Source organism: Balaenoptera physalus (assembly GCF_965194825.1).
Source record: "Balaenoptera physalus genome assembly, chromosome: 5".
Lineage (NCBI taxonomy): Eukaryota > Metazoa > Chordata > Mammalia > Artiodactyla > Balaenopteridae > Balaenoptera > Balaenoptera physalus.
In genome coordinates this window covers 109,550,012-109,577,259 of record NC_138884.1, presented here as the reverse complement: position 1 = coordinate 109,577,259, position 27,248 = coordinate 109,550,012, and the positions used below count along the sequence as shown (strand labels likewise).

Genomic DNA, 27,248 nt, shown 5'->3' with positions numbered 1-27,248 from the left:
ATGAGAGTTGATGATTGTGTGTTGGGGCATGGTCAGATCCACCTGTAATAAGCCTGTAATAAGTGGTCATATATCGAAAATCCCTAGGTTCTGCAGTGCAGGCTCTGATCAAGTGAGAGTGCCCCGATGCTTGGAGAGCAAGACCTTCAAGGCCAGGAAATCAGGTATTAAGCCTGGTGCAGAAGCTGCCTTAGATGGTAATATAATTGTTTCCAGGTGCTTATGTGGCTATATTCATAGCCGATCAGACAACGCACTGTACTTGGAGCCACAGACATCATCAAACTCCAATGGAACTTCCACAAAACACACAGAATAAGTAGATGACTTACCCCGTTCCCATTTTTTTTTTTTAATAAATTTATTTATTTATTTATTTTTAATTTTTTGGCTGCATTGGGTCTTTGTTGCTGCGCACAGGCTTTCTCTAGTTGCGGTGAGCGGGGGCTACTCTTTGTTGTGGAGCATGGGCTCTAGGTGCACGGGCTTCAGTAGCTGTGGCACACGGGCTCAGTAGCTGTGGCTCACAGGCTCTAGAGCGCAGGCTCAGTAGTTGTGGCACATGGGCTTAGTTGCTCCGTGGCATGTGGGATCTTCCCGGACCAGGGCTCGAACCCGTGTCCCCTGCATTGGCAGGCGGATTCTTAACCACTGCACCACCAGGGAAGTCCTCCCTCTTTCCCATTTTGAAAGTTACTACCAGGAATATTTTTTTACCTCACTAGGGAAAAGTAGGGCCTTCCATGGAAATTTGAACATAATTTTATTTATTAATCCCAACAACCAGACAAAGCAAAAGAAAGTCAAATTCCTAGAAAACTTGAAGATGGTAGAGAAAAAGAATAAAATTAAGACCCAGATTAGCAGTTCCCAATCACTCCTTAAGCACTCTCTGTGGTTCAACCTTTGCACAAATTAACAATGGCTAGCTGAATACACGTAGCTGGCACTCGAGAATGTTTGCTGAATTAATTGCCCTACCCAACACACAGCATGAGAACTATCATGGTAAAAAACAAGGAATAAGATGGTGACAAAGGAATTCTCTAGGAACCATTTTCTTCAGGCTACTTTTGTAAAATATCTATGTCAGCTGTACTAATTTGTAACTTGTGATCTTTCTAACTGAAGCTATAGTCCATGCTTTTAAAAGGCTATTATGATTAATAATAATAACTAATAGTTATTGGGCACTTACAGTGTACAGGAAATGTGTTCTAAGTGTTTTTATGTAATAGCTCATTTAATCCTTAAACCGACTTTATCAGACAGAAACCATTATCCTTATTTCCAGATGAAGAAATTGAGACTTAAAGACATAAAGTAACTTGTCTGATGTTACACTGCTGATAAGTGAAGAAACTGGGCTTGTAAGCAAAGTCTGTCTAAACTTAAAACCCTCTGATCTTAACCACGTCTCAATACTTCACTTAAAATCTTAAACAGTACAAAGAAATAACACTACTGTTTTATATCCTTTTAGAATTGAATATAAAATAAAATTAATTAATTTGTTTTAAGTACAGTTGACCCTTGAACAACGCTGGTTTGAACTGTGCAGGTCCACTTACATGCAGATTTTTTTTTCAATAGTAAATACTACAGTACTACATGATCCAAAGTTGGTTCAATCCATGGATGCAGAACCGTGAATAAGGAGGAACAGAGTTTACAGAGGGCTGACTATAAGTTAAACGTGGATTTTTGACTGCAGGGAGGAACTATGCCCCTAACCCCTGTGTTGTTCAAGGGTCAAATATATTATATACTTTTAAGTATTATATACTGAAATAATTAACTTACTAATTATCAATTCTACTTCATTAAAGCAAGTCCCTTCCTCTGCTGGCTATATCATTAACCTATACTAGTTAAACCATAATAAAATGCAATTTTTACAAAACTAAACCTGTAATTCATCTTTACCTAAAACTATTCTCAATCCTCAGCCCAAATTTCTGAGAGTTTACCATATTTTAATAAAAAGCACATGATTTTATAACTTACTAATTATAAGCTCTTACTATGGAACAAATTCACACACACACACTCTTTGTATGGAAATTTTCTCTGTATCCCATCTTTTTGCTAAACTTTGGCTAAAAGTTGGCTACTGCTGCCAATATTTTCATAGCCTACACATACTTCTTTTCAACATATGCTTTCTATTCAAGCAAATAATAGGACAGAATAACGAATTTTTAAAAGCACATTTAGGCAGACGATGACTGTGTAGATAATGATCATAATAATTCAAACGTCTTCCCATCATGCTTCTTTTGCTTTGCCTTTAACTAGTATCTAAAGTCTTTGCTTTTAATTGAGGAAATTCATTGTCAATAGATCTACTCTAAAAGAAATGTTAAAGGAAGTTCTTCAAACAGAATCTGCTATCAAACAGACTCTTGGATCTAAACAGATAAATAAAGAGTGCTGGCAATGTAATAAGTAAATGTAAAATAAAATGTACCTTTTTTCTTATTTTTAACTGCTCTTAAAAGCTAAATGACTGTTTAAAGCAAAAATTATTTATAGAATATGTAAAAATATATCTGACAATAATAACACAAAGGATTGGGGTGGGAGGGAATTAAACACTAATGTTTAAGCTCCTTATACTACACATGAAGAGACATACTATCATTTGAAGGTAGGTAGACTAATTAAGGATGTATAGTGAACATCTTAAGGAAACAACTAAAAATATAACATATAAACATATAATATGTGTAAGTTAATAGGTGAAATAAAATGTAATAATAAATGATCAATTAACTCAAGAGAAAGCAGAAAAAGAGGAAAAAAAAGAAAAGAACAGATTGAACAAATATAACACTCATCTGATGAATGAAAAAAGTCAGATGAAACAACTGTGAAAGCCTTGCCATCTGGAACATTCTCTGAATCTGGGAGCTGCTTCCTTGACTTGGAAAACGTTCCAATGTTTCATGAGGCCCTTGATATAGAAACTCTTAATAAAATCTCTTTAATTAGTTTGGTGTTGCTCAAAAAAAAAAAAGTCTTTGCTCTTTAATATAATTATATCCCCAAAAAAGAAAATGAGTGTATACTACTATAATGTAACATCAACTTGTAAACACAAATTGTAAGATCATTCACTACATGATAATATTGATCATATGAAACTGGGCCGGTGACAGATAGCAGTAAATAATATCCAGGAAAATGTTTGTCTCTAATCACTTAATTTTACACATGTAACATTCTGTGTGACTGCATACTCTATTATATGATCACATTCTGAAAGAAAGTATTATAAATACAAGAAAGGGGTTAGAGCTAAACCAAAAGTGAAAAAATTCTTTTGACTTTCATGCAATTAAATCTCAAACATAACACTGTAACAGTTTTTTGCATAAATTCATATAATTATATAAATGTTTGTTTTTGAAACCCAGGAATGGCATCACCAGCACAGTCCAATAGCCCATCTAGTCTGACATCCTGTCTTAGACAGTGACCAATGGCGGAGGCCTCACAGGATAGCGTAAACACATAACATAATGTATATAATTGTGCACCACTACACCATTACTCCAGATGTAGTTAGATTATATCCTGAAAGAAATGAAAACAAATCCCAACCCCCATCACTCCCTTACTCTATAATTTCCCAAAAGGTGACGGGAAACCTCCAATAAAGCACAAATTTAACTATAACATAAACCAATGCTTTGGTGACATGACGAATGACTAACAAAGGATCTCCTAAAATGAAAAGCTGCACTCAGAAACAGAACCTAAGCTCATCAAAACTTATGATTTATAAAGGGGGATTTCAATGAATTGAAAAGCATCTGATTCACTCAATTAGATCTAAAAAATAGATGAGCAAAATTTAACTAAAGCTTTAAAAAAAAAAATGTTTCTTTTACCCAAGCCATCCATTTTGTGATATGTGATACTGTTTTCTAGAAAGTATTATAAAATTTATATTTTTAACTCTTCAGAGAAATGATATTCACACCTGTTTTGTAATGGTTTTAAAGTAAGGCTTGGATTTATTAAATGTTCATCTAAGTGTGCAAAACCACATAATGAAGAAATTGTGGTTTGGTCCTTCAGGAAGTACTATTTCCTAAACAATTATAGACAAAAAAAATGCACTGTATTTTTAAAGACTTTTGGAGAAGATAATTCTCTTGGTAGTATACTTGGGTATTGATTTAACAAAGCTTATAGTCAGGAAACAGTTCCTGACCTGAATCCTCCATGGTATAATTTAAATTCATTTTCTCTTTTTCTGACCTCAAATAAGTTGTAGAAGATTAGGTAATATCATATCTTATATATTTGAAAACTCTTATTAAGGTCCCCTTTACCAGGATAAATGCATTGCAGGACTATGAACCAAATAATAATCCTGTACTGAATTCAGTCTTATAATTTTTATATGCTGTATATCATAGCCCAAGAGACAGATCTCAAAAATTACTTATCCATCATTTTTACCAAGCACCACTCCTCTCCCAATATACTCTTTCTCAAAAAAAAAAATCTATATTTAAGAACAAACCTCAAAAATTTAGAAAAGGAAGTTTATGAGCGATGAGAGCAAGGAACAATGCACACAAAATTCCATGCAGACACTGCTTCCTTCCCTAGAACAGGGTATCATTTAATGAAATGTATCTCTCAAAATCTCTGGGGCAGAGCTGAAGCTGCAGTGTAATATCATAAAATCTGCAGCTGTGTGGCTGTTCTTAATAGTCCACGCTGCTTCCTTAGACAACAGGAAGACAAAACACACACACACTGCAGAACAGAACTTACCTTAACAAGGAATTGGCCAAAGCGGCAGAGCAGTTACGATAGATCAAGCATCAAACTGTTATTGTAAAGACTGTACACATCTTTAGGAATTTTCTCCTCAACTTGCTCACTCCAGGAAAACAGTATCTATTTATGTTTCCAAACATCAATTTTTTTTAGGAATAAAAACTACAGGATAGACAAATAAAGTTTACTATATATAAATAAACATTAATAACTTACTTTTATTGCCCACCAAGGCAACCAGTGGCTGAGTTTCAGACTCCTCACTCACTTTCTTCACCACAGAATACCAATCTTCTAAATTCTCAAAGCTTTGATAATTTGTAATGTCATATACCAAGAGGATTCCCTGTCGCAAAAGAGTTACAGAATATTTATAATATGCTACTTTAAAAAATATTAATACCGAACACTGTTAAGTAATAGATATGTTGAATAGAGTATAAAAAGTACAAACGTGGACTGTTTGTATCTGACTTCAATTTAGGTATTAGCAGACAGATAATACTGAATGTCTTCATTCAAGATAAATCCAGCAATTAAGATACAATGCAAGCTAAAGAATAATTTTATCAAACTGTAAGTGGTTTTCCAATGAGATAACTGGGATATGCTTGGTAAGTTTCAATAAAATATAAGAAAATCATATCATAGAGGTGAAAAAAGCTTCAAGGTCTACAATTCTGCCTGTCACTTTCATGAGGTCAAACATTTAAACCTTTCAATAAATAACCATCTGCTGCTGCTCTTTTTAAATATTTTCAAAAATTGAGATTCCATGACATCCCCTGACAGTCAATTTCAGTGTTTAACACAATTTTCTTTAAATGAAATAAGTCGATTTCCTCTTTCGGTCCTGTGTGCATTTGGAGAACAACATGAGAGTGTCCTCCTTATAATAACCCTTCATGTACTTGAAGATAGTTAAGTAACTCCTTCACCATCTCCTTTCCAGAATAAACAAACTCAATTCCTTAAACTTGCCTCAAAGGACCTATTTTCTATCCCTTTAATCATAGTTGTTGGTTCTTCCCAGGACATGCTACATATAGTTTTTTGACATCCTCTTTAAAATGAGCAATGTAAAACTGGACATGATACTGTAATAAGAGCCTGAACAAAGCCAAATACAACAGAGCGATTGCTTCCTGCCTCTTATATATCATATTCCTTTTAATATATCCCATTATTTTGTGTGGGAAGGAGAAGAAGTATGTACACTCACAAAAATAACACTGCCACATTCTTGATTCTCATCCAATTTGTGGTCAAATACTTAATACAAAGCTCTCTGCATATTTAAGTCTGGACCCTAATGGCATTTATGTCTCCTTCTTCTTAAGTTATAATCATAAATGTTGACTACTTTTTTACACCTACTATGTACCAGACAGATATCTGGATGTTTTCATTAATCCTCACAAAAATCATGCAAGACTGGTATTATTATCCTCATTTTACTAATAAACACAAAGTCACATGGAGCCAGGATTTGAATCGAGGACTGAATGAATATAAAGTCCACCCATTCAGTCTACAAAAATTTGTCTGCCACCTATATATGCTAAGCATTGTGCTGGGTACCAGGGATATAAATTCCAACCTCAAGGAACTCACAGTCTTGCAGCAAAGCCAGGCACATAAGCAGACAAGTATATAACACACAAGTCATGGCCAATGATATGCTGGTAAATATTAATTAACCAGCTTGAGGCATGGCAGCCGTGGGGAAGGGATGAGAGAGTATTATTTACAGCATCTGCCAATTTCTGTAGTGTAAATACTCCCCTGTGGTCATTTTAAAGCTATCAATGTCACTTCACTGAACAGAGTTGGGTAGGACACCACTACACAGCACTTCCACCATACAGATACACTAGATATAAATAACCTCAAGAGCGTAGACAACAGAAATATATAGTAAAATAATCAGTAAGTGATGCATTTTGATCATATAAATCTTTGTTTTTAATATAATTTATGAGTTTTTATATATTTTTAATCATGAATATACTCAATAACCGGCTCACAAAAATTCCTGAAAATTTAACAACTAACTCTCCCAATGTGGCTCTTAGCTTACTACTATTATGAACTTCCAGTACGATGCTCTTTTTTTCCAGTTTTATTAAGAAATAGTTGACATGCATCACTGTACAAGTTTAAGGCATACAGCATGATGGCTTAATTTACATATATTGCATGCTCTTTTATTAAACTACACTGGCCCCCAAGTCGCTTAGCTTCTCTGGGTCTCAAGTTATTTGCCTCTAAAGTTAGATCATTGAATTAGACACTCTATATCCCTTTCAACTTAATTATTCCATAATTTTTATGCAAAATTGTTTGTCTGATTTATTTTAGTAACTTATAAATCTATTTGTGCCCTCCCAAATGCTTTGAAATAATGCCCAGCACAGAATTATTTGAAATAATGAACATCCTACTTTTCTTATTAAGAATAATGCCCCAGAATTAGCCTCTGAACAAAGCTAATATTCAATCTATTGACTCCACCTCCAGTTGACATGAGTGATACAATATATTATGTTGAAAGAGCTCTGCCCTAGAAGTCAGATTGCCTTTGGATTGTAGTCCTGGCCCTACCATCTATTGATCTTGGGCAATGCTTCTGTCATCCACCTTCATAATACCTGTCATGCCTAACTGATTATGTAAAGTAATAAAAATAGACAATTTAAAAACAACAAACTACACACTTACTGGGAATTTTTTTATTATTATTCTGAATGAATATGAATCACATTTTCAGGGCAAATGTGAGATTGTTTTCACTCTCATAAACTGAGCCTTGACCTATGGTGCCTCTTAAACCTTAAAATTTTTAGAACCCTTCTAACTAATATATTAAAATATTCATCACAACATGGTTCAATATCTGAACATAATAGAATATATGCAAATAAAACATGGCCAGCATCTCTTGATAATCAGTACTAGACCAGAGCTATAGAATAAAAATTAACTATCACTGATCTAGACCAGGAGTTGGTAAACTATGGCCCCCAGGTCAAATCCAGCTCATAGCCTATATTTGTAAATAAACTTTTATTGAAACATAGTCACACTCACTTAAGTATTATCAATGGCTGCTTTTGCACTATAATGGCAGAGTTGAGTAGCTGCAGCAGAGACAGTCTGACCTGCAAAACCTAAAATATTTTCTATCTGGCTTTTCAAGGAAGTTTGCCAATTTCTCATCTAAACCAATATATCCCAATATTCTTCAGTCAGCAATACCTATGAATTGTCCAGGACTCATAAGAAAGACAGAAGGATAAACACCTTTTCATTAATCTAGCTATCTACCAACCCAAACATCTATCGGCTCATATATCCATTTCTCAATACCATTTAATGCAAAAATTATGATTTTTATCTTTGCTCCTAATATGACAATTTTGTACCAGTTTTGACCAACACCCATGTGGTTAAAAACTGAGAAGGAGAAATGAGAAAACCAAAGACATTAACATAGAAAAGAAGTTCTAGGACTTTCAGTTTCAGCTCAGACATGTAAAGAGCTTGGAAGTCATCACTGTTCTTACAATAAGAAAAAAGCTGGACAAACTGAAAATCCATGACTTTTCTTGGACACAACAGAGAGCTGAGTTTGCAGGGCAAATTGCCACCCTGAAATCAGAGTGATGGGTGAATCCAGAGAGTCACAGCCAAAATCTGCTTACCTGGAGCAAAAGCCACTAGAGCCAGTAAATAGTAGAAACATTTAAATGGTAATTTTGATGAATTGTTGGAGGCTGAGTGTGTGCTAGCTTGAGGATGAGAAACTCCTGGGGGACACAGTCTTTGGGATACCCCCATACTTCCATGTGTTTTACCTCTAGGAACCCCACAAGATCCTCATGGTGAAGAGTCAAGAAAAATCCCCTCATGGTTCTGGCATGAGAGGAGAGAAAGTAACCATTGTAAAATATGCCCAGAGCATTATCTGTAAAATGGCATCCTCCCAGGAAAAAAGCTCAGAGTCTTCTACCACATGAGAGAATGGCATTTTCCAACTCCCGCCCCTTCTAGTCATCCTGTCTCACCTAAATGAGAAAAGCTAAGAAATATCTATGAAGGTCACAGCCCAGGGACACAGATGCTTAAGTCACACAAGGCTGTGACTTAATCATAAGAGTATAGAATGTTTCCCCCTCTTCCATACTTTAACACACACCAATAGGGCTGCAGTATAATAGTAGATTACATTTGAAAGAGCTGCAAGACACAAACTCCAACAAAGGAAGAGTTCTTTTGAGATGCCCAAAAAGACAGGGGAGGAAAAACACAAGGACATTAGAGGAATTTGATGGCTCTGCCATCTAAAGATTCAGCAAACATTAAACACAGACCAACTCCTGGCCAAATTAACATAAAACCTCACATTAAAAGCCTATTTATTTGAGTTCTTATTACTCAATACATCATGTCTAGTTTTCAACACAAAATTAAAAGGCACACTAGAAGGAAGTTTGAAGAGAAAAAGCAAACATTAGAATCAGATTCAAAATTGAGACAGATTTTGGAATGATCAGAACAGGAATTTAAAATAAATGTAATTAACATTTTAAAGATTCTAATGGAAAAGGTAGAAAACATGAAAGAACGGTGGGTAATATACACAAAGAGATGGAAACATTAATGAATAATAAAAAGGAAATGCTAGATATCAAAAATACTATAACAGAAATAAGGCCATTGATGAGCTCATCAGTAGACTGGACACAACCTAAGAAAGAAACAGCCAGCTTTAGGATAAGATAATAGAAACTTTCAAAACTGAAATGTAAAGAGAAAAAAGAATGAATAAAATAGAATATCAAAGAACTATGGGACAATTCTGAATGTATATGACACATGGAACTGGAATACCAGAAGGAAAAGAGAAAATGGAACTTAAGAAATATTTGAAGTAATAATGGCCAAGAAATTGCCAAAATTAATTAAAGACACCATCCACAGATCCAGGAATCTCAGAGAACATCAAGTAGGATAAATACCAAAACATCTACACCTAGGCATCATATACTTAAACTCCATAAAACAAAACACAAAGAGAAAATCTTGAGAAAAGGTAGGGGGTGGAAGCCAAGGGGAGGGAGGGAATACTCTATCTATAGACCAACAAGGAGAAGAATTATAGAGAATTTCTCTTCAGAAACCAAGCAATTAAGAAAAGAATGGAGTGAAATTTTTAAGGTGTTGAAGAAAAGGACCAATCTAAAATTCTAGACATAAAAAATCCTTTTCTAAGTAAGGAGGAATAAAGACTTTCTCAGATAAACAAAAACTGAGGGAATTCATAGCCAGAAGACCTTCTCTGGAAGAAACGTTAAAAGAAGTTCTTCAAGAAGAAGGAAATGATACAGGTCAGAAACTCAGTTCTACATAAAGAAAGGAAGCATATCAGAGAAGGAACAAGAAAAGGTAAAAGAAAATCATTAATTTTTCTTATTCTTAATTAAACTAAAATATAAATATTTAATAACAGTAACAAGGTATTGAGTGATTATAGCATATGGAAAAGAGAAATGAATGACAGTGATGCCATCAGGGACAGGAGGGATGAACTGAGAATATTCTTTTTTGCAATATTTTATGAACTACACAGGAAGCAATGTAGTATCATATGACGGTGGACTTTGATTAGTATAAGATGCAAACTCTAGGGCAATTGCTTAAAAAACAAAGTTTTAGTATAATTGACAGACTAAGAGATAAAATGCTCAAATAAAACCAGAAAAGAAAGAAAGAGAAAAGGAGGGGGAGGGAGGGAAGCAAGCACAAGGATCAGAAAACAAACATGAAAGATATGAATCCAACTATATCAATAATCACTTTAAATGTGAATGGTCCAAATACACCAATTAAAAAACATTGTCAGAGTAGATGAAAAACCAAGACTCAACTATATGTTGCCTACAGGAAACACGCTTTAAATATAAAGACACAGGTTAAAAGTTAAGGGATAAAGAAATACCATGCTAAAAGAAGTGAAAAGAAAGCTGGAGCAGCTATATTAATTTCAGACAAAGCAGACTTCAGAATAAGGGAAATCATGAGGTATAAAGATTGGCATAATGGTAAAGGGGTTAATTCTCCAAGAAAACATAACAATCCTTTGTGTATATACACTTAATAACAGAGTATCAAAATATGGAGCCCAAAACTGATAGAACTGTAAGGAATTCAAAATCCACAGATCCACTAATATAGTTGGAGATTTCAACACCCCTTTTCCATTAATTGATATATCAAGCAAGCAGAAAATCAGTAAGTTGACCTGAACAGCAGTAACAATCAGCTTCATCTAATTGACATTTATAAAACAGTCCATTCAACAACATTAAAATGTACCCTCTTCTCAATCTCATATGAAACATTCACCAGATAGACTACATTCTGGACCATAAAACACACCTTGACAAATTTATAAGAATAGAAATCATACCAAGCATGTTCTTAGATTACAATGGAATCATTAGAATAATAGAAAGAGCTGGAAAAACTCAAAATATGTTGAAATTAAACAACATACTTCTAAATAACACCTGGGTCGAAAAAGAAGCCTCAAGAGAAGTTTAAAATATCTTAAATAAAATACAACCTATCAAAACTTGGAGATACAGCAAAAACAGTACTTCGAGGAAAATGTAGAGCACTGAATGTATATATCAGAAGAGAAGAAACATCAAAAATCTAAGCTTCCACTTTAGAAAACTGAAGAAGAGCCATTTAAACTTAGTGCAAGCAGAAAAAATAGTAATAATAAAAATTAGAGCAGAGATCAATGAAACTGGAAAGAGGAAAACAACAGAGAAAATTAATAAAAACCAAAAGTTGGTAACCTCTAGCCAGACTAACCAAAAAGAAAGACAGAGACAGAGTCAGAGAGACAGAAAGGTAAAGAAAGAGAAGGCACAAATTAACGAGGGGTCATGACTACTGGTTTCCACAGACATTAAAAAAATAATGAAGGAATAATATGAACAACTCCATAGCCCAAAATTTGAAAACACAGGTGAAATGAACCACTTCCTTGAAACACACAAACTACCAAAACTCATACAAGCTGCCACAGACTCCCAGGGCCTCTACCCACCAGCTTCAGCACACCAAAGCCAGACCTCTAAGTACTCATCTCTTTGGGAGCCTATAATATAAGTACCCTCAAAGCCCTGAGTCTCTCACCCCATCAATCAATCTAGTTCTCTTGATTCCTTTCAAAAAACTATCAGAAAGTACAACTCCCTTGGAAATGCAACACATCTTGGCAACAACTCAAGTCTAAGAAGAATCTACGGGGAACTGCTGGAAATAACTGTTTCTTGGCAATCTTGTGGCCATCTAAACCCACCACCATATCTCATGTCCCTGATACCCTCTTTTATCACCTATCCACCATTTATCCTTCTGCTATGTCTTCATCCCCATACTTTCCTGTGCTTCCTCTTCCTAATTTACCCTCCACCTGCTCCTCTTTCTAAATTTTTCTGCCATGACTTTTGGAAATGAGACTTCAAGTTTAATAAATCCTTCTACATCTTCAAATTCCTCACAAAAATCTCCTCCATCTTCTATGCCTTAACTTCACTTTCCTCACCCCCCCCGCAATTGCCAAAAGATATTACCACCCCTTCTCTTTATAAACCTTAAGACTTTTAGTAAATAATATTATATAGTACTTTGTTTTCATCTATTTCACTTATCACCATATCTAGTAAGCATGATGAGTCCGTAAACCAAATGGATACCATTTTCAAAGGAATAACTGACAGCAGTCTTGAAGGAACAAACACTGTGGCAACACTTAACAGTATTATAAGGAATTTCAAAATTTAGTTCTAAAATTTAACAGATACAGTACATACAATTTAGTGAAAGTTACCCATTTCCAAAATACAGGTATTTTTTTCTCCCTGATTTGTACAACAAATAATCTACTTTAGTTTTTAATTAAATATAGAAATGAATTAAATCATATAGATTATACAATAGTCGTAACCACATATACTGTACTTTGCTGTATAAGTACTACCTGTAAGAAGGAACACTAATGCAAGAGACGTCTGTAAATATAGTAAGTTATAAGTTGACAAATATCCAACTAAAAAATTCATGGTAAAAGACAGCAGAGGGTCTCAGGGAGTCCAACTTTGAGATATGCTCTCTCCCCAGTTGTCATACTGGCACCATATCCTTTTGTTGGTGGTTAACAGGGTGGCTCATCTGTGTGGGGCACTGGTACACAATAGTAGTTATGTTCTACCTCACAAATGAGTACACTTCATTGAGTTTATACTCAGTAGAGCAGTGTTTGCAAACCACTTAGATTCCAGGACGGAAAGAGCTACAAAAATGAAACATCCAGTCCTTCTCTGAGGTTTGTTATTAGCCTCTGTTAGCCACAGGTTACAGGGCACTAAACACTATGTACTGTGTGTTTGCTTGTAACCACTATGAAAAATAGCCTATAACATCTTTCTGAAGACTCCTAGAAAATTTTAAGTTAATTTAAAATCTGGGAATTTAACTGGGACATACTTCAATTCTTAGAACTAGTTTTTGACAAAATACCTCACTAATTCTTTCTTTGGTGTCTATTCAATTTTGTTTCAACCAACACTATTCAATACACTATCACTAAAATTTAATGCTACTGGTGGGGAAAAATTGACGAGGGTAAAATCATCAGTTTTATCTGAATCTAAGTTAATTCCAGCCTACAAATAAGCTTCTTCCTGGATAAGAAATGCTTTAGAAAAATGGATTCACAGAGCTTAACAGCCCAGATACGTGTAAGATAATTCTTTCCATACACATTACATAAGTTAGAGAACCTAAAACAAAATCCTAAATAAGACATTACACTGATGTCCTCAAAACAGCTTGTCAAAGCATTTCTGAAAGACTTCTATCATGTAGCACGTGCACAAAAGTCCAAAGTATTCGTGAGATGGGCAATGTACAGCATCTACAACAACTCTAGAAGCAGTATAGATCTACTTTGAAGAAAAGTTATGTAATTATATAAAACTATTAAATGCTATTAAAATGTTTATGAAAGCACTGTTTTTTTAAAAGTAACATTTCTCCCAATTTATGGTAGTGAACTGTAGTCTGAGCTTCTCTGGCCTGGGTAAAAAATTTACATGTATTTTAACAAAAGAAACTACTGGCAAATTTACTTAATTATATTCTACATAGCATTTAATTTAGAATCTCTGGAAAGCAGAGAAAATTTATGACAACTCATTTTATCATCTAAAAATTCCTACTTTCCTGGGACGATTTCATGAAAATGTTCATGAAATTCCTACAAACACTTTATTACATTGCTTTTTAATAAAACAGGGTATATGATTTACAGAGATTGTAAAGTATAAACAATGTAAGACACTGTCAAAAGAGAAAAAAATCAACATGTACCTTCGAAATAGAAATCTCATGTGACATTCTCTTTCTCCCAAGATGTGAAGTACATTAGAAAAGAACACAGACATTTCACTAAACTCAAGTATCCTCAAAAATGATGGAAATTTTTAAAATTTGCCCATTAATGTCTGCTGACTTTAAGCAGCTATGTAATAGCTAAAACATATAAAGAACTGATTTGAGGGGATGGTCACACAACATTGTGAATGTACTATATACGACTGGTTATATACTTTAAAAATTGTTAATTTTATATTATGTGAATGTCATATCAACATTAATTTTTATATAATAATTTTATAATATTAATAAATTTAAATTTTCTATAAATCAAATAATAAAATTTTTTAATGATTTGAAGTAAGGTAAAATTAAGAGTCTAACCCATAAACATTACATTCCCCTAATTTTTAAGTGAAAAAAATGTATTAATTGAATGTTATATTATTATTTACTCTGAAATGCATAAAAACTTCCCATTCTCCACTAACTTTAGGTATATCTATAAACCATAAAAAGCTATTCTATTTGACATTCAGAGTCAAATATCATTAGAAGCTTGACTAATCTAGTTTTCATTTTTTTTAAATCCAATATGTGTCCATGAAGATAGATTTCAATGGAGCAAAGAGGAAAGAGATTGTTATTTTCAAATCCCATTTTACCAACTAGGTGAATGAAACAAGGACTGTGGCTTCCCACTAATCTCTCTCCAGCAATTTCTCTTTAGCTTAATATCTACTTTAAACATAATCAGTTTAAAACAGAAACACACAACAATGAAAAAGCCAGACACAAAAATCTGAGACATATTTTTTAAGAGAAAAACGAACAGTCATAAAATATTAAGTCATATGGTCACAAGTGAAAATGTTAAGTGAGCAGAAATATTTTCCAGGAGACAAAGAACAACGTAGAAGAAGAGGCAAAGAAGGGTCTCAGAGCCAAATCTATATATCGATAACGCAAAAAACAAAACCCTAGGGCCTTTATACGTGATTAAGAACCATATGAGCCTCATCCTTCTCTGAATATTTTATAATTCAGAATCTATTTTCCATCCAAAATTAAGGCAATGGTATTTGTTAAGTATCAAACTTCATACAGCAGAGTGCTTAATATTCTGTCGTCATCTAGATTCATTTCTTATGAGCAACCCAGCTCCACATAACCAAGTTATGATTCTCGACTTAAAATATCGAACTCCAATAAAAAACTAAATGAGGATTATGAATATTATCCCCCCCAATACCTCATGATCATATGAAAGATACACACTAACTCAAAGTAGAAGAAAAAGCAAAAATAAACAGCATGTCAATAATTAATTTGTTAAGTATATTAATTACTACTATGCAAATTTTCTATTTGTATAATTTAATTTTAAAACTTATAAATTATGTCTATATAAGCTAATGTACCAAAGAATTTTTGTTATATAATCATTCAAGTGGTTTTTCTTACTCTACACAGATTTTCTTCTGAAAAGACACCACACATGACTATCATGTTAAAATGCTGTATGTGCTTCATATATATAATTAGTCATATTTAGTTTTCTGATACAATATATTGATATATTTGTTAAATCTGAAGAACTATAAATATTTACTAGACTAATTCACGGCACGAAAATATATAGGCATATATGTATGCTTTTTGTCCTTGCAACTTAAAATGAAATTAAATTTTCCTCTCTAATATTTATCATTCAATTTATGTATTCTGTAAGTAGTCCACAGAACCAAATCAGTTACTAAATATCAAAATATCATTTATCACTGCATGTATTCAACTGCTGACAATAGTATTAGTAATATAAGTAGCATATGAAAGCTATTAAAGTCATCCAGTTCCCTGACCCAAATCATTCCAAACATGATTTTGGGGGAGGATGAAATCAAAGGATTAGCACAAATGTAAAATCAGTCTCCCTACATACCAGATAAAAATCAAGGTAGAAAGAGCATGTATGTGTGTGTGTACCTGCTTGTGTGTTTGTAAGGAGAGTATCTTCAGTACTGGAATAATCATACAATTCGTTTCATACCTGTGCTCCATAGATATATTTATCCAACATCTTGCCTCCTATTGTCTGCCCTCCTATGTCCCAAACTTGAAGAGTAACATTCAAGTTTCCTAGAATATAAAACAATGAATATAAAAATAAGAATACAAAAAAAGTTAAGGGACAATATAACAATTGAATACAGTTTCACAGAACATTAAGTCACAGTGATAAACTCTGAACCTAATTTGTCTTTTATTCTGCATGTTCACATGGTCACATATTTGGAATTGTGAAATAATGTTGTCAAAAGAGATAACAGTGGGAAATTTAGATTTACACTTTACCCCATTTCCATGAAACCACATTTATAATCACCTTCAAAACAAAAGAAAATAAAGAAAGCTTTAATTCACAAACTTCTTTAACCTTAAAGAATTTTTTTTCTTAAACAGAGCATAAAACAATAAAGCACTTATATGTGGAGTAAGATATATAATTTAAAAATTAAAAGTGAACTTTATATACTAATGTACCTTATTGCACATAATGAATTTTCCTGTAAGTTCTAAACTCCATAGGTTCTAAAACTCATGGATTACTAACAGACTACAAAAATGGTCCCACAGTTTCAACTTCAATGAATTTTTAAATTTGAATGTCAGCTACTATATACAATAGTGAACATAATTTTAAAATTATATGTTTTGAAATTTAACCCATAAAATATAAACATTTTGACAGCCCTCTTCAGAACTGATGTAGGTTACATACCCAGTATATCACTAAATATTATGATGCATTTATATCTGTTCAAAGCGTTCCACTGAAACAAATTATAATACGTGCTTCAAAGCCCTCATAAAATAGTCTAACAAATCTCTTCCCCATACAAACATTATAAAAGCATTCTAAAATACTAAAGGGCAATCTTTAAAATTCTTTTGTCCATTTTGCCAAATATTTACTTGTTAAAAAAATTATAAGTTATTCTCTATTATCAATGCGATTACAAAATTTAAAGATCAAGTTCAATATGCTTTACAGTTTAACATTTCAAACTATTTCTCCTAATAAAATTATGCAGCTTTCTCCAAAGGTAGACAAAATCTCAACTAGTACCTTCAAAATGAGCTCCCACACCAAAAATGTATCTTTCTGAATGATTTGCAAATCAGGAAAACTCAAAAACTTAGACACTAAGAAACTAGTCTCACTTCAAATACAAACCAGAAAAGGATTATATAGATATGAATTTTTATGCCAATGCAAAACACTAAAACTGGAGAATGTTAGTCACACCATTCAATGTTGCAACTGAAAAGAAAGTACGACACTGGATTAACCAGCCAAGTTTTACCCTTAACTCTAAGTCTTGTTGGGTCTGTATTACAATCTTTCTATTATTTGGATGTAGGTCTGTTCCATCTGCCAACCGGCAGAGGATTTACATGAGCAACTTTCATTAGCATTAATGAGAGCTACTAAAGTTCATCACCCATCATCATTCCCAAATATACACACTTTCAACGCTCACAGAGTAATGACAGAAATGTTCTTAAAGGTCTATGAATAAAAAAACCAAAATGTCACACACTAAGACTTACCCAACAACTTGTGTAAACCCAATATCTTAAAAATCTAAATTTTTCGATACTCAAAATTCATTCTCCTACAATGCTGTCTCAAATTAAGCAGGTGAGAAAGGGCTAGTCGACACTGTAAGTATATCAAAAAGTTTCAGAAGCCCCTAGATAAACAGGCAGTACTCTGTTCATTTTACTCTCAAAATTCTTTAGTTATTTGTTTACTTCAAAAAACAGTACTCAACAATATTAACTTTTTTAAGTAAGATTTTAGGCAACTCTTAATAAAGGGCATTTAATCCCATTTTCTTCAAGTTCAATAAATCCTATCACTTAACTTCATATCAAGAAATATGAAGCTTTTTTCCTTTAAGTTCTGATATTTAGTTATGATATTTAGATCCTATACTATCTGTAACTTTAGAAACATGATCTTCATTACATGTTTTCAAATTCTGACTACATCATTTCAAGACTGACTCTAAATCGTTTATAACTATCTCCCACCTGAGAGGTTTATATTTGTGTGTTGAGGATATTTTTTAAATCCATACTTTTCCAAATAAACACTGTTTGTTGTTCTTGGCTTGTTTTTCTTTAATACACATATTCTAGTGCCTCAGATAAAAATAGCTATGCAATACTAATAACCCACTAATACACAATGCTAGCCAAAAAATAAACAAACTTTTGCTATCGTTATAGCTTCAACAAATGATATTAACTTCATAGTTATTTCATGTACCTAGAAAAGTATTTTTAACTTCCACATTTGAATTTTAGGCTTATTAACACATAAAAATAAAAATAAATGGGAGTTCCCTATTTGGGAAACAAAATAATACAGAATTCAAATTAATATTCCTTTTAGTTTTTGCAAGCAAAAACATATGAAGGCTTCCAGTATATTTTCAAAATGACATGCCTATAAAGCTATATAAGAATTTTCAAATAATCAACATTGAAAATTTTTTTAAAACCAAGAATCCATCTAATATAAATTGCTAACTAATAAAGAATGTTAAGGAGGAAACTGTCAGCAATCTAATCCCAAATGCAAAATACTAGAAAATTCCTGCTCTTCTGTAAGCAATGACATTTAACTAGGGAAAAAAAATAAATAAATGAGGTGACAAAATACAGGTAAGTTGCTTTTGGTATGAATCAAAGCCACCAAGAGGATTCAACAGTGACCTTGTAAAAGTACACTTGGTGCCTTGGTTAACCTTACTTAAAGTGCTGCATAGTCAAGATGGAACTAAAAACACAAGTCTGCCCACTTCTTGTACTAAAGACTTAGAAATCCTTTTCACAGTAGAACGCTGTTTACTGACTGTACCCACAAGCTTCCTGAAAGTATTTTGACTAAGGCTCTTAAGAAGCTCTATCAGCAGAATCTCTGACTAACAGATACACTATTTTAAGCAGTAAAATCTGCACAGTGGTTGCATCCAGACTATACAGCATACCAGATCATGAAATATACTAACATGGATGAGTATTTGCAGAGTAATGACCTTGAAAACTTGCATGAAGAGAATGTCAATAGATGAACAGGAGGTATTACACCTCTAACAATCTGAATGGACAGAAGACTTACTAGAATACTAACAAATATTAGATTTGCCTCCTATGCTGCTGTACCATAAATTCAATTAATGCTCTCTGTAATGTTTTAGCAAATGATACAAATATTAATCCTTGGACACAGTGAATTAAAATTAAAGTTAAAGTATATAAAGGGTATACTATAAACCTTTTAATTTATTAACCTCATTTCTTAATGTACCTATTAATATAAAATCAAGTTACATTAAAACAATTTTTTCTTACTGAAACTTCTACCACAATTTTGAGTCCATTAAATAGAATAAAACCAACTGCCGCTTTATAAAAAAAGATTTTTTTCTGGAACTCTGCCCATCAAAATAAAACCTTAATCAGGAAAATTAAAATATATATTCATTAAGAGTATATATTTCCTAATGTCATTTTTAACCTAAGTACTTTCTAACTCTAAAATATCATATTATAAATTTGGATTTCAAAAATACCAAATATTTTTTACAAAGTCATCAAAATTTAAAAATCGGTAGTATTGTGCAAAAAATCAGAAATCATCATATATATTACATATATAAAATGTCTAAAACCAGTCTTAAAATGTTTTTAATGTTTGAGTAGGTGCTTGCTCCTTTACTTAAGTCTTTGAACTGAAAAATCAGAAAAATTAAATAATATTAATAATATAGAAAGTTAGTGCTTTTGCTAATTAGCATCGAAAACAAAACAGTCAGTAATTAAATACACTTTGAGGCTCTCTGTGTACAACTGGCATCTCTGAAAAAACTGTTGCAAAATAAGTTTTCAGGATGTATATTATGTGATTTGTACATGTATTCTACTAGTGACTGTTGTAAATATTCTGAAAGCAGTATTAACCTATCCATAAGAGTGAGAATAATAAAAATGAGATTTTCAGTTTTGAATACATTAAAAGAAAATACAAATGAAACAAAATACACGTTTCTCATTAAATCTCTTTCTGAATAATAACTTAGTAATGGCAAAATGGAATTCTTCTCTTAAGCTATATCTTCTAATTTATTTTTCATTGGTAGCCGAATACCAACCATCACAAAATATAAGAGAGTATATTACTAGTGAGGTATACAGAATACCTTCAATTACCAAGAGTTTTTATTAGCTGTTCTAAAACATTCATAGAGAGTTGTCTGATAGATGTAGTATTTGAGAGGTTAATGTATTTCAAAAATATTATAATTTATTAAACCGCTTCCCACTGTATCACTCACGTTCCAGTATATGAATCTGACACTACACTTGCAACTGTTTTTATTCAAATGTGTTTCCTCAGAGAGGAGAAAGATGGACTAGTTTATGAAGTCAATCAAGATAAACTGCTTTTAATAAAATACTTTAAACATATAATTTAAGCACAAGTGAATAGACAGAGCATTTTAAAGCCCCAATTGTTCAGAAACTAACTTAAAACAGAAACCACTCTTTTTTTGTTATTATTTCCCTGTATTTCCCACAAAATGTGCTGCAACTGGCATCTAAATAGTTTCTTTGCATGGTGAACTGAAACATCTTGAATGCTCAAACTGTATTTTTATGAGTGCCTAGGGACCCTAAATTTTAGTGGTCTATTAAATGCCAGCAATTTCATGCTGCCTTGCATAAAACAGCATTCACATATTAGAGCACAGAAGTTCCATAGCTACATTATACTTCTGTTCCAACTTTCTCTCAAACAAAAAACTGAAGCAGAGGTTAATCAAAATAATATTTAAAAAAATAATCCTTTCCAGTCTTCTCACATTTAGTTCATACAATACCTGTTGATAATTATATGGCATTTGATTTTGTTTTTAACTTTAGAATTTTATAAGCAACTATTGTTTATCCTCAAAAAATGTGCAGTGGTCAAAAACAGTGGGAGAGTGGGGAGGATATGAACTTTTTCCTTACACACATGGACAGTATGTCTTCATGGTAGATGCTGATGAAAGTTAACCTCCCTAAGATAGATTTACTGATTACATATATTTTCACATACAAACAGCCCCAAAATTTATTTTACACATTTCTGCTTATCTCTCTTATTGTCAGATATGGACAATTTTCTATGTTAAGATGTTTTAGTCTCTTACCTGGCAACATTATTCTTCTCAAAAAGAAATCCAGTCCTATAGTTTGTTTGTACTGTTTCCCAAAAGTTTCTTGAGCAAAACACGTAGCTAAGGAGGTCTAAAAAATTGATGCACAGAATATCAAAATTAATGTCTTTGTTTTAGAAATGTAAACATAAAATCACTACTAAATCTTATTAAGTAATCTTAATGTTTATACTCCCATTAATCCATCAAGCAACTTTAAGCAGTACTAATCAGTTACAAGGGGAAGAGGAACTTAACATTCCACCAGGTAAATTTCACTTGCCAACCAGCTATCAGTGGCAACAACAGACTAATCGGCTAAATCTCTTTAAATCCCCTGATTGTCAAGCTCCCTACTCCTTGCTGGAAATTAGAATTTGAGAATTATCAACAGAGAAAACTAAAACAACATGATCAAAGATCTGAATCTTATATGTCCCTATATATCAGTTCAACTTTCAGAGATGTTTCATTTCTGAGGTTAAACATCTGAGTAGTTTGTGCCCTCAGCCAATAAGAAGTAGAACTAATTAAGGAGAGGAAAGCCTGTTTATAGAATTTCCTTTCTTTCTCCCCCCCAAGAAACATGTCTAATTTTTCTCTACATTAAAAATGTTGTACTTCCCTGGTGGCGCAGTGGTTGGGAATCCGCCTGCCAGTGCAGGGGACACGGGTTCGAGCCCTGGTCCGGGAAGATCCCACATGCCATGGAGCAACTAAGCCCGTACGCCACAACTACTGAGCCTGCGCTCTAGAGCCTGCGTGCCACAACTACTGAGCCCACACGCCTAGAGTCCGTGCTCCGCAACAAGAGAAGCCACCGCACCACAACAAAGACCCAACACAGCCAAAAATAAAATATAAATAAATTTATTTTTTTTAAATGTTAAATGAAAATGATTCTATAAAATGACTGATAATATTTATCTTTTAAATTAAGAAGTTGATATTTTTAAGATTAATATTAAGCAGACAAAAATAAATATATTCCATCCAAGAACCATAAAGCTTAAAAGTCAAAAGAATACTATAACCAGAACAAATATATATCTACATTTTTTAAATAACAACTCTAAGTTACATTCAAAACTCTAGAGTTTCTTTAGGGTACCATTTCTTACCAAAGCAAAAGAATAATCTAGTAACAACTGAAATAACTCAATAACTCAAAAGCTTCTTAAACATTTTAAATGCATTATTTATTTATTTGTAAACTTCCCCAAAAAGAAGAGAAAGGGAGTTTCATGAAGCTTTTATGCTCTTCAAGACAGATTCCTAAAGTTAAGGAAAAATAGCTCTTTCTTATTTTGAAAGTTAAAATTAGATGTCAACTCCTAAATAATGAAAACTAAGATAAAATTTCCAAGATAGCTTACTATAATTAATTACAACATAAGTACAGTAGTGCAAAAGAAAACTTGGCCAAACTTCAATTCCTTTAAACAAAAAGACCTAAAATTCCTTTGACATAAGAACCATATTTTTCATATAAATGGCAATTTGCACACACTAACTCCAATTCTTTTAATATTTAAATACTCAGCATTTGTAAGAAACCACTAAAATATTTGGTCAAATATTTATTGAGCACCATAAGAAAGATGTCCTGCTAGACTCCGAGAAATAAACTCACTACACCAAAATGAAAATTCATTTGGCTTCCTTGATAATATAAAAACTAAGACATTAGAAAAAAAAAAGTAAGCATTCCTTTTTAAATCTTTTTTCATTTAGCCTTGTTTATGCCACTGAGCTTATTTAACTTAGAGCACAAAATCATCTGTGAAAAGGCTCAGAGTTCTAGAGAAAAATAATTAACACTACTTATACTATTACAGATATTTCAAAATGTTTAATATATGGATGGCTGAAACACTTTTATAAGTCTAAGAGAAACTCAAGGCACATGTAACTTCAGCTTAGTGTTTCTTTTCCTAAAAATCGGACTTCTAGAATTTGAAAGCCTCACACTTTTGAGGCAAACATAAAGCTAGAATTTTCAATTGGAATAGAGTACAATCTGTCAAAAGTATAGGTCATTGCGAACAAAGAATATTAAAATGGGTTCTTATACCATCTCCAGACATCTCACTATAAAAATTAAACAGAGAATCAACTGAATCAGTGGGAAGGAGGCACATCCTCTTCAATTATCTAGATATTACGCTATCTTTCTCATTCAATAATTTCTCAGAAGTCATTGTATAAATACCCTTTTTAAACAATTATGAAGAGAACAACCATCTTTCATATCTGTAACTTTTTTTTTCTGATTCTTTATAGTTTTTTTGTTTGGTGAACTTTTGCTAACAATTTTTAACCATACTACATTTACTAATACTGAAAAGACACCATAAAAGAATATTTTGCCTCAAAAAAAATCTTAAGTATATAATAAAATCCTAAGTATGACTCAAAACAGGAAAGAAATAGAAACACGTGTTAATAGCAGGAGGAGCTAAATTTCTCTTGAATAAACTGTTAGTGGTCATCTCAATATTCTCTTGCTTTTGTAAGGGTGTATAAACATGCCCTGAGTTAGAACTAGCAAGAAAAACTGATACTAGAAAAAATGGCCAGGAGTTAAATCAGGCTACAAGCAAGAATGAAAGAGAGGCTGAATTCATAATAGAAAAGGACAATAAAAGAAATAGAATGGGAATGTTGGTAGCTGCCAATAATATGGCTATAATCTGAAAACTGAATAGGGTATGGAAAAAAACAAAAGCTGATATATGAATAATGAAAAAAGGTTAGATTTCTGATGCTGGTATCCAGAAATTTCTGGCAGAAAAAAATCTTTACAATTTTAAAATAGATTAGTCAAGATGACAAAGACTAAATCAGAACGCCATAAACAGTATCACTGTTATCCTTTGAAGCAGAATGATAATCCTAATTCAATAATATAGAAGGAAAAACATATGCTTTGTTGTACACTAGATAAAATTTTTGACAGAGATGAAAAATCATAATTATTCACACTAAATTAGTAACAAGAGGAAAATGTATGACAGGCTAGATGAAAAACCTAGATAGGAATTATGAACAAATTTCAACAGAGAAATACATGTATGATAATGGATGAATACTGGGAAAAAAAATTAACAAAAATTTAAAGAATTACGATAGAATGTAGGATAATGGACAATTTTTGTGTCTTTTTATAAGTGTATTAGTGTTATAGACAGTCATTATAGTTTTAAACAGGACATAAATTCAGTTATGAGTTGACCATAAAAAGATTTAGGAAATGAAAAATTAGAAGACATTCAAAAGAAAATACGAATGATGAAAAAACTATAAAAATGAACTTAAAATTTTTACTGAATAAGGGTGTTAGAAACAATGTTGATTCATTTAAAACAACTCATCCATTCAAAAAGTTGTTACAAGTGTACAAAAAGTCATATAATTAATACTTTATAAAGAAAAGTGATCCCAAGTTCTTTTCTTCCTCAAAATGTTTAAAAGTAATCAAAGCATATTGTTGTTTTTCCCCAATAATAAAAATCAATAACAAAATATCAGGGATGGCAAGAAAGAAATTAACAAGAATCCTCCAAATCCTGCATATGAATGACACCTTTCCCTAGGGCCCTAGTAACTCAAATCTCAGAACGAAAGACAGGAGCAGCTGTGCAGTGCCAACTGCCAGGGAAGATGTATCGAGCAGTCGTCACCATTGGAACCAGGGTCCAAACTACACCAGGAACACGAAAACGTGAAGCCGAAAACGGTAAACTGGTAACAATAATAACCAGCGTTTCTGAAGCCTCTAGTTGGGAAAGCGGATGGAAGAAAGGAGACAAACTCTAACAATATTCCCAGAAACAGTGTTGGCGCCATTGATAGGAGCGACAGGTGTGAAGGTTGGCCGGGCAGAGGCTCTTCACCTTATTTGGGGCGTGGATCAAGAACCCTTTAAGATCTTACGGACCATCTCCAAAGAGCAAGCACCGGGCAATGTTTATTCCATCTCAGGAGCTCCACAACCCTGGGTTAAAGACCTCTGCCTACGAGGTAAGGGGACTGGCTGCCAGATATTCTCACGCACTCACTCTCATTCATTCAACCAACTGTCACTGAAAGACAGACTTTAAGGCAATGATCCACTCTGTCATGCTAGCAGCTCTGCCCTCAGCATCCAGCCCAGAATAGGAGTTCAATAGATATTTGTTGAATGAATGTTTGTGTTGACAGGTGCTGTGCTGGGAACAGAGATGAACAGATATGATGCGCTAAAACAGCAACTAACGTTTACTGAGTGCACACCATGTTATGAAAGCTTTATGTAGATTTTCATATTTAATGTGGATTTGCACACTTCACCCTTCGAGGAGATCCCTATCAATATACCCATCTTACAGATGAAGTACAAACAGGATAGCAATTTGCCCTCCAATGATCCGACCAGTAAGTGATGGAGCCCCAATTCTCTCACCCAGGGAATCTGATTCCAGCGTCAAGTTCTTGGGAGCTCCCAGTACAGTGGAGCCATCAGAAACGGTAAACGGGGGGAAAGGAGCAAAGTGCGACCTGGACTAAAGTATAAAGAGGTAAGATGCCTTGGCAGATCCTTGCCAGTCCTCAGAGGCGAGAAGCTGGAAAGCTTCCCAGGGAGGCGATACTGGCTCGTGTCTTGAAGAAGTAGGAGTTCGCGATCCAGGCAGAGGTTAGGCAATGACTTTTTTTTTTTTTTTTTTTTTAATTTAAGAGGAGCTGGACAGCTCTCGACGGACTTCACCAAGCGCCTATTAGTGTCGAACCCCAGGCCACGACCTCGCGGGCCCAAGCCCAGACGCCCCGGGGCTCGGGGACATAAGGCGACGCCGAGGGGCGGGGAGGAGGCTGGGGGGCGCCAGGGCCGCGCCGGGGTTCCTGCAGGCCTGGCACGGCGGGCCCGCTCGAGGACTGACCTTCCCGGAGGTGCCGTCCCCCAGCACGACGATTTTCAGTTGCCGGTCCTGGCTCTCCTCCTCAGAGTCCGACATGCTGTCCCAGGAACCAGGCCCACCTCCCCTCCCTCCCCACCGAGGTAGAAGGAGGGGGTCTCTGGGGGCGGGGGAGAAGAAGAAGGGCGGCAGTGGGGGCAGCACCCCCCGTCCCGGTGTCTCAGCGGCCGCCGGAGGTATCCGGTCAGAATCACTCAGCGGGAGCCATCTTGCCCACCTCCCCTCCCCCTGCGCGCGGCCCCACCCCCTGAGCGCGACGTCGGGCGCGCTTCCCCGCATCTGTGCCAACCCGCGCCGACCGCTAGCCTTCCTGGCGGGCCGACCCATCCGCAGGCCTGGGAAGAGGAGGCGTTCGAACCGAGCAGGCGAGACACGGCGCCACACTCGCAGGGACAGCTGGCAAGAGAAAAAAAGTATGTGTATAACTTAAGCTAGGTAGAAAAACGGGGACAGAGTAGGGCGCAGACGTTCTATTAAATTCCCTTGTTTCCATCTCCCCCTGTGAAGGTTCCTGAAGCGAATGGTTTAGCCCGACGAGGAGGTGGAGGGGTGGGGTGACGCCATGGCCGCGCGCCGCGGTTGCCATGGAAGCGAGGACACAGAGGAGAGGCGGCGGGGCAGGGCCTGCCTCAGGGCGCTGGGGACGCCGGTTGCCAGGCGGAGCGCGCAGGGGAGGGGCCTGTGGAGCAGTGTGGGCGCCGGGGTTCGCGCCCCGGGAAGAGCGGCGGCGTGGTGGAGGAGGGGGCGGTTGCTAAGGACG

The 27,248-nt window shown here is 34.5% G+C and overlaps 1 protein-coding gene across 8 annotated transcripts in view; it reads right to left on the bottom strand.

Annotated features, from left to right (window-relative positions):
* Positions 1-26,760, bottom strand: part of RAB28 (RAB28, member RAS oncogene family) — a 91,291-nt gene extending 64,531 nt beyond the window's left edge. For all 8 annotated transcript variants that reach the window (XM_082462007.1, XM_082462006.1, XM_082462011.1 and 5 more), the window contains exons 1-4: positions 26,453-26,760; positions 21,528-21,624; positions 16,307-16,395; positions 5,017-5,146 (exon numbers count right to left, since the gene is read on the bottom strand). In XM_082462007.1, coding sequence (XP_082318133.1) covers positions 5,017-5,146; positions 16,307-16,395; positions 21,528-21,624; positions 26,453-26,527 — 391 coding nt within the window. In that variant the 5' untranslated portion in view covers positions 26,528-26,760. The remainder of the gene's footprint in view (positions 1-5,016; positions 5,147-16,306; positions 16,396-21,527; positions 21,625-26,452) is intronic.
* Positions 26,761-27,248: the final 488 nt, after the last annotated feature.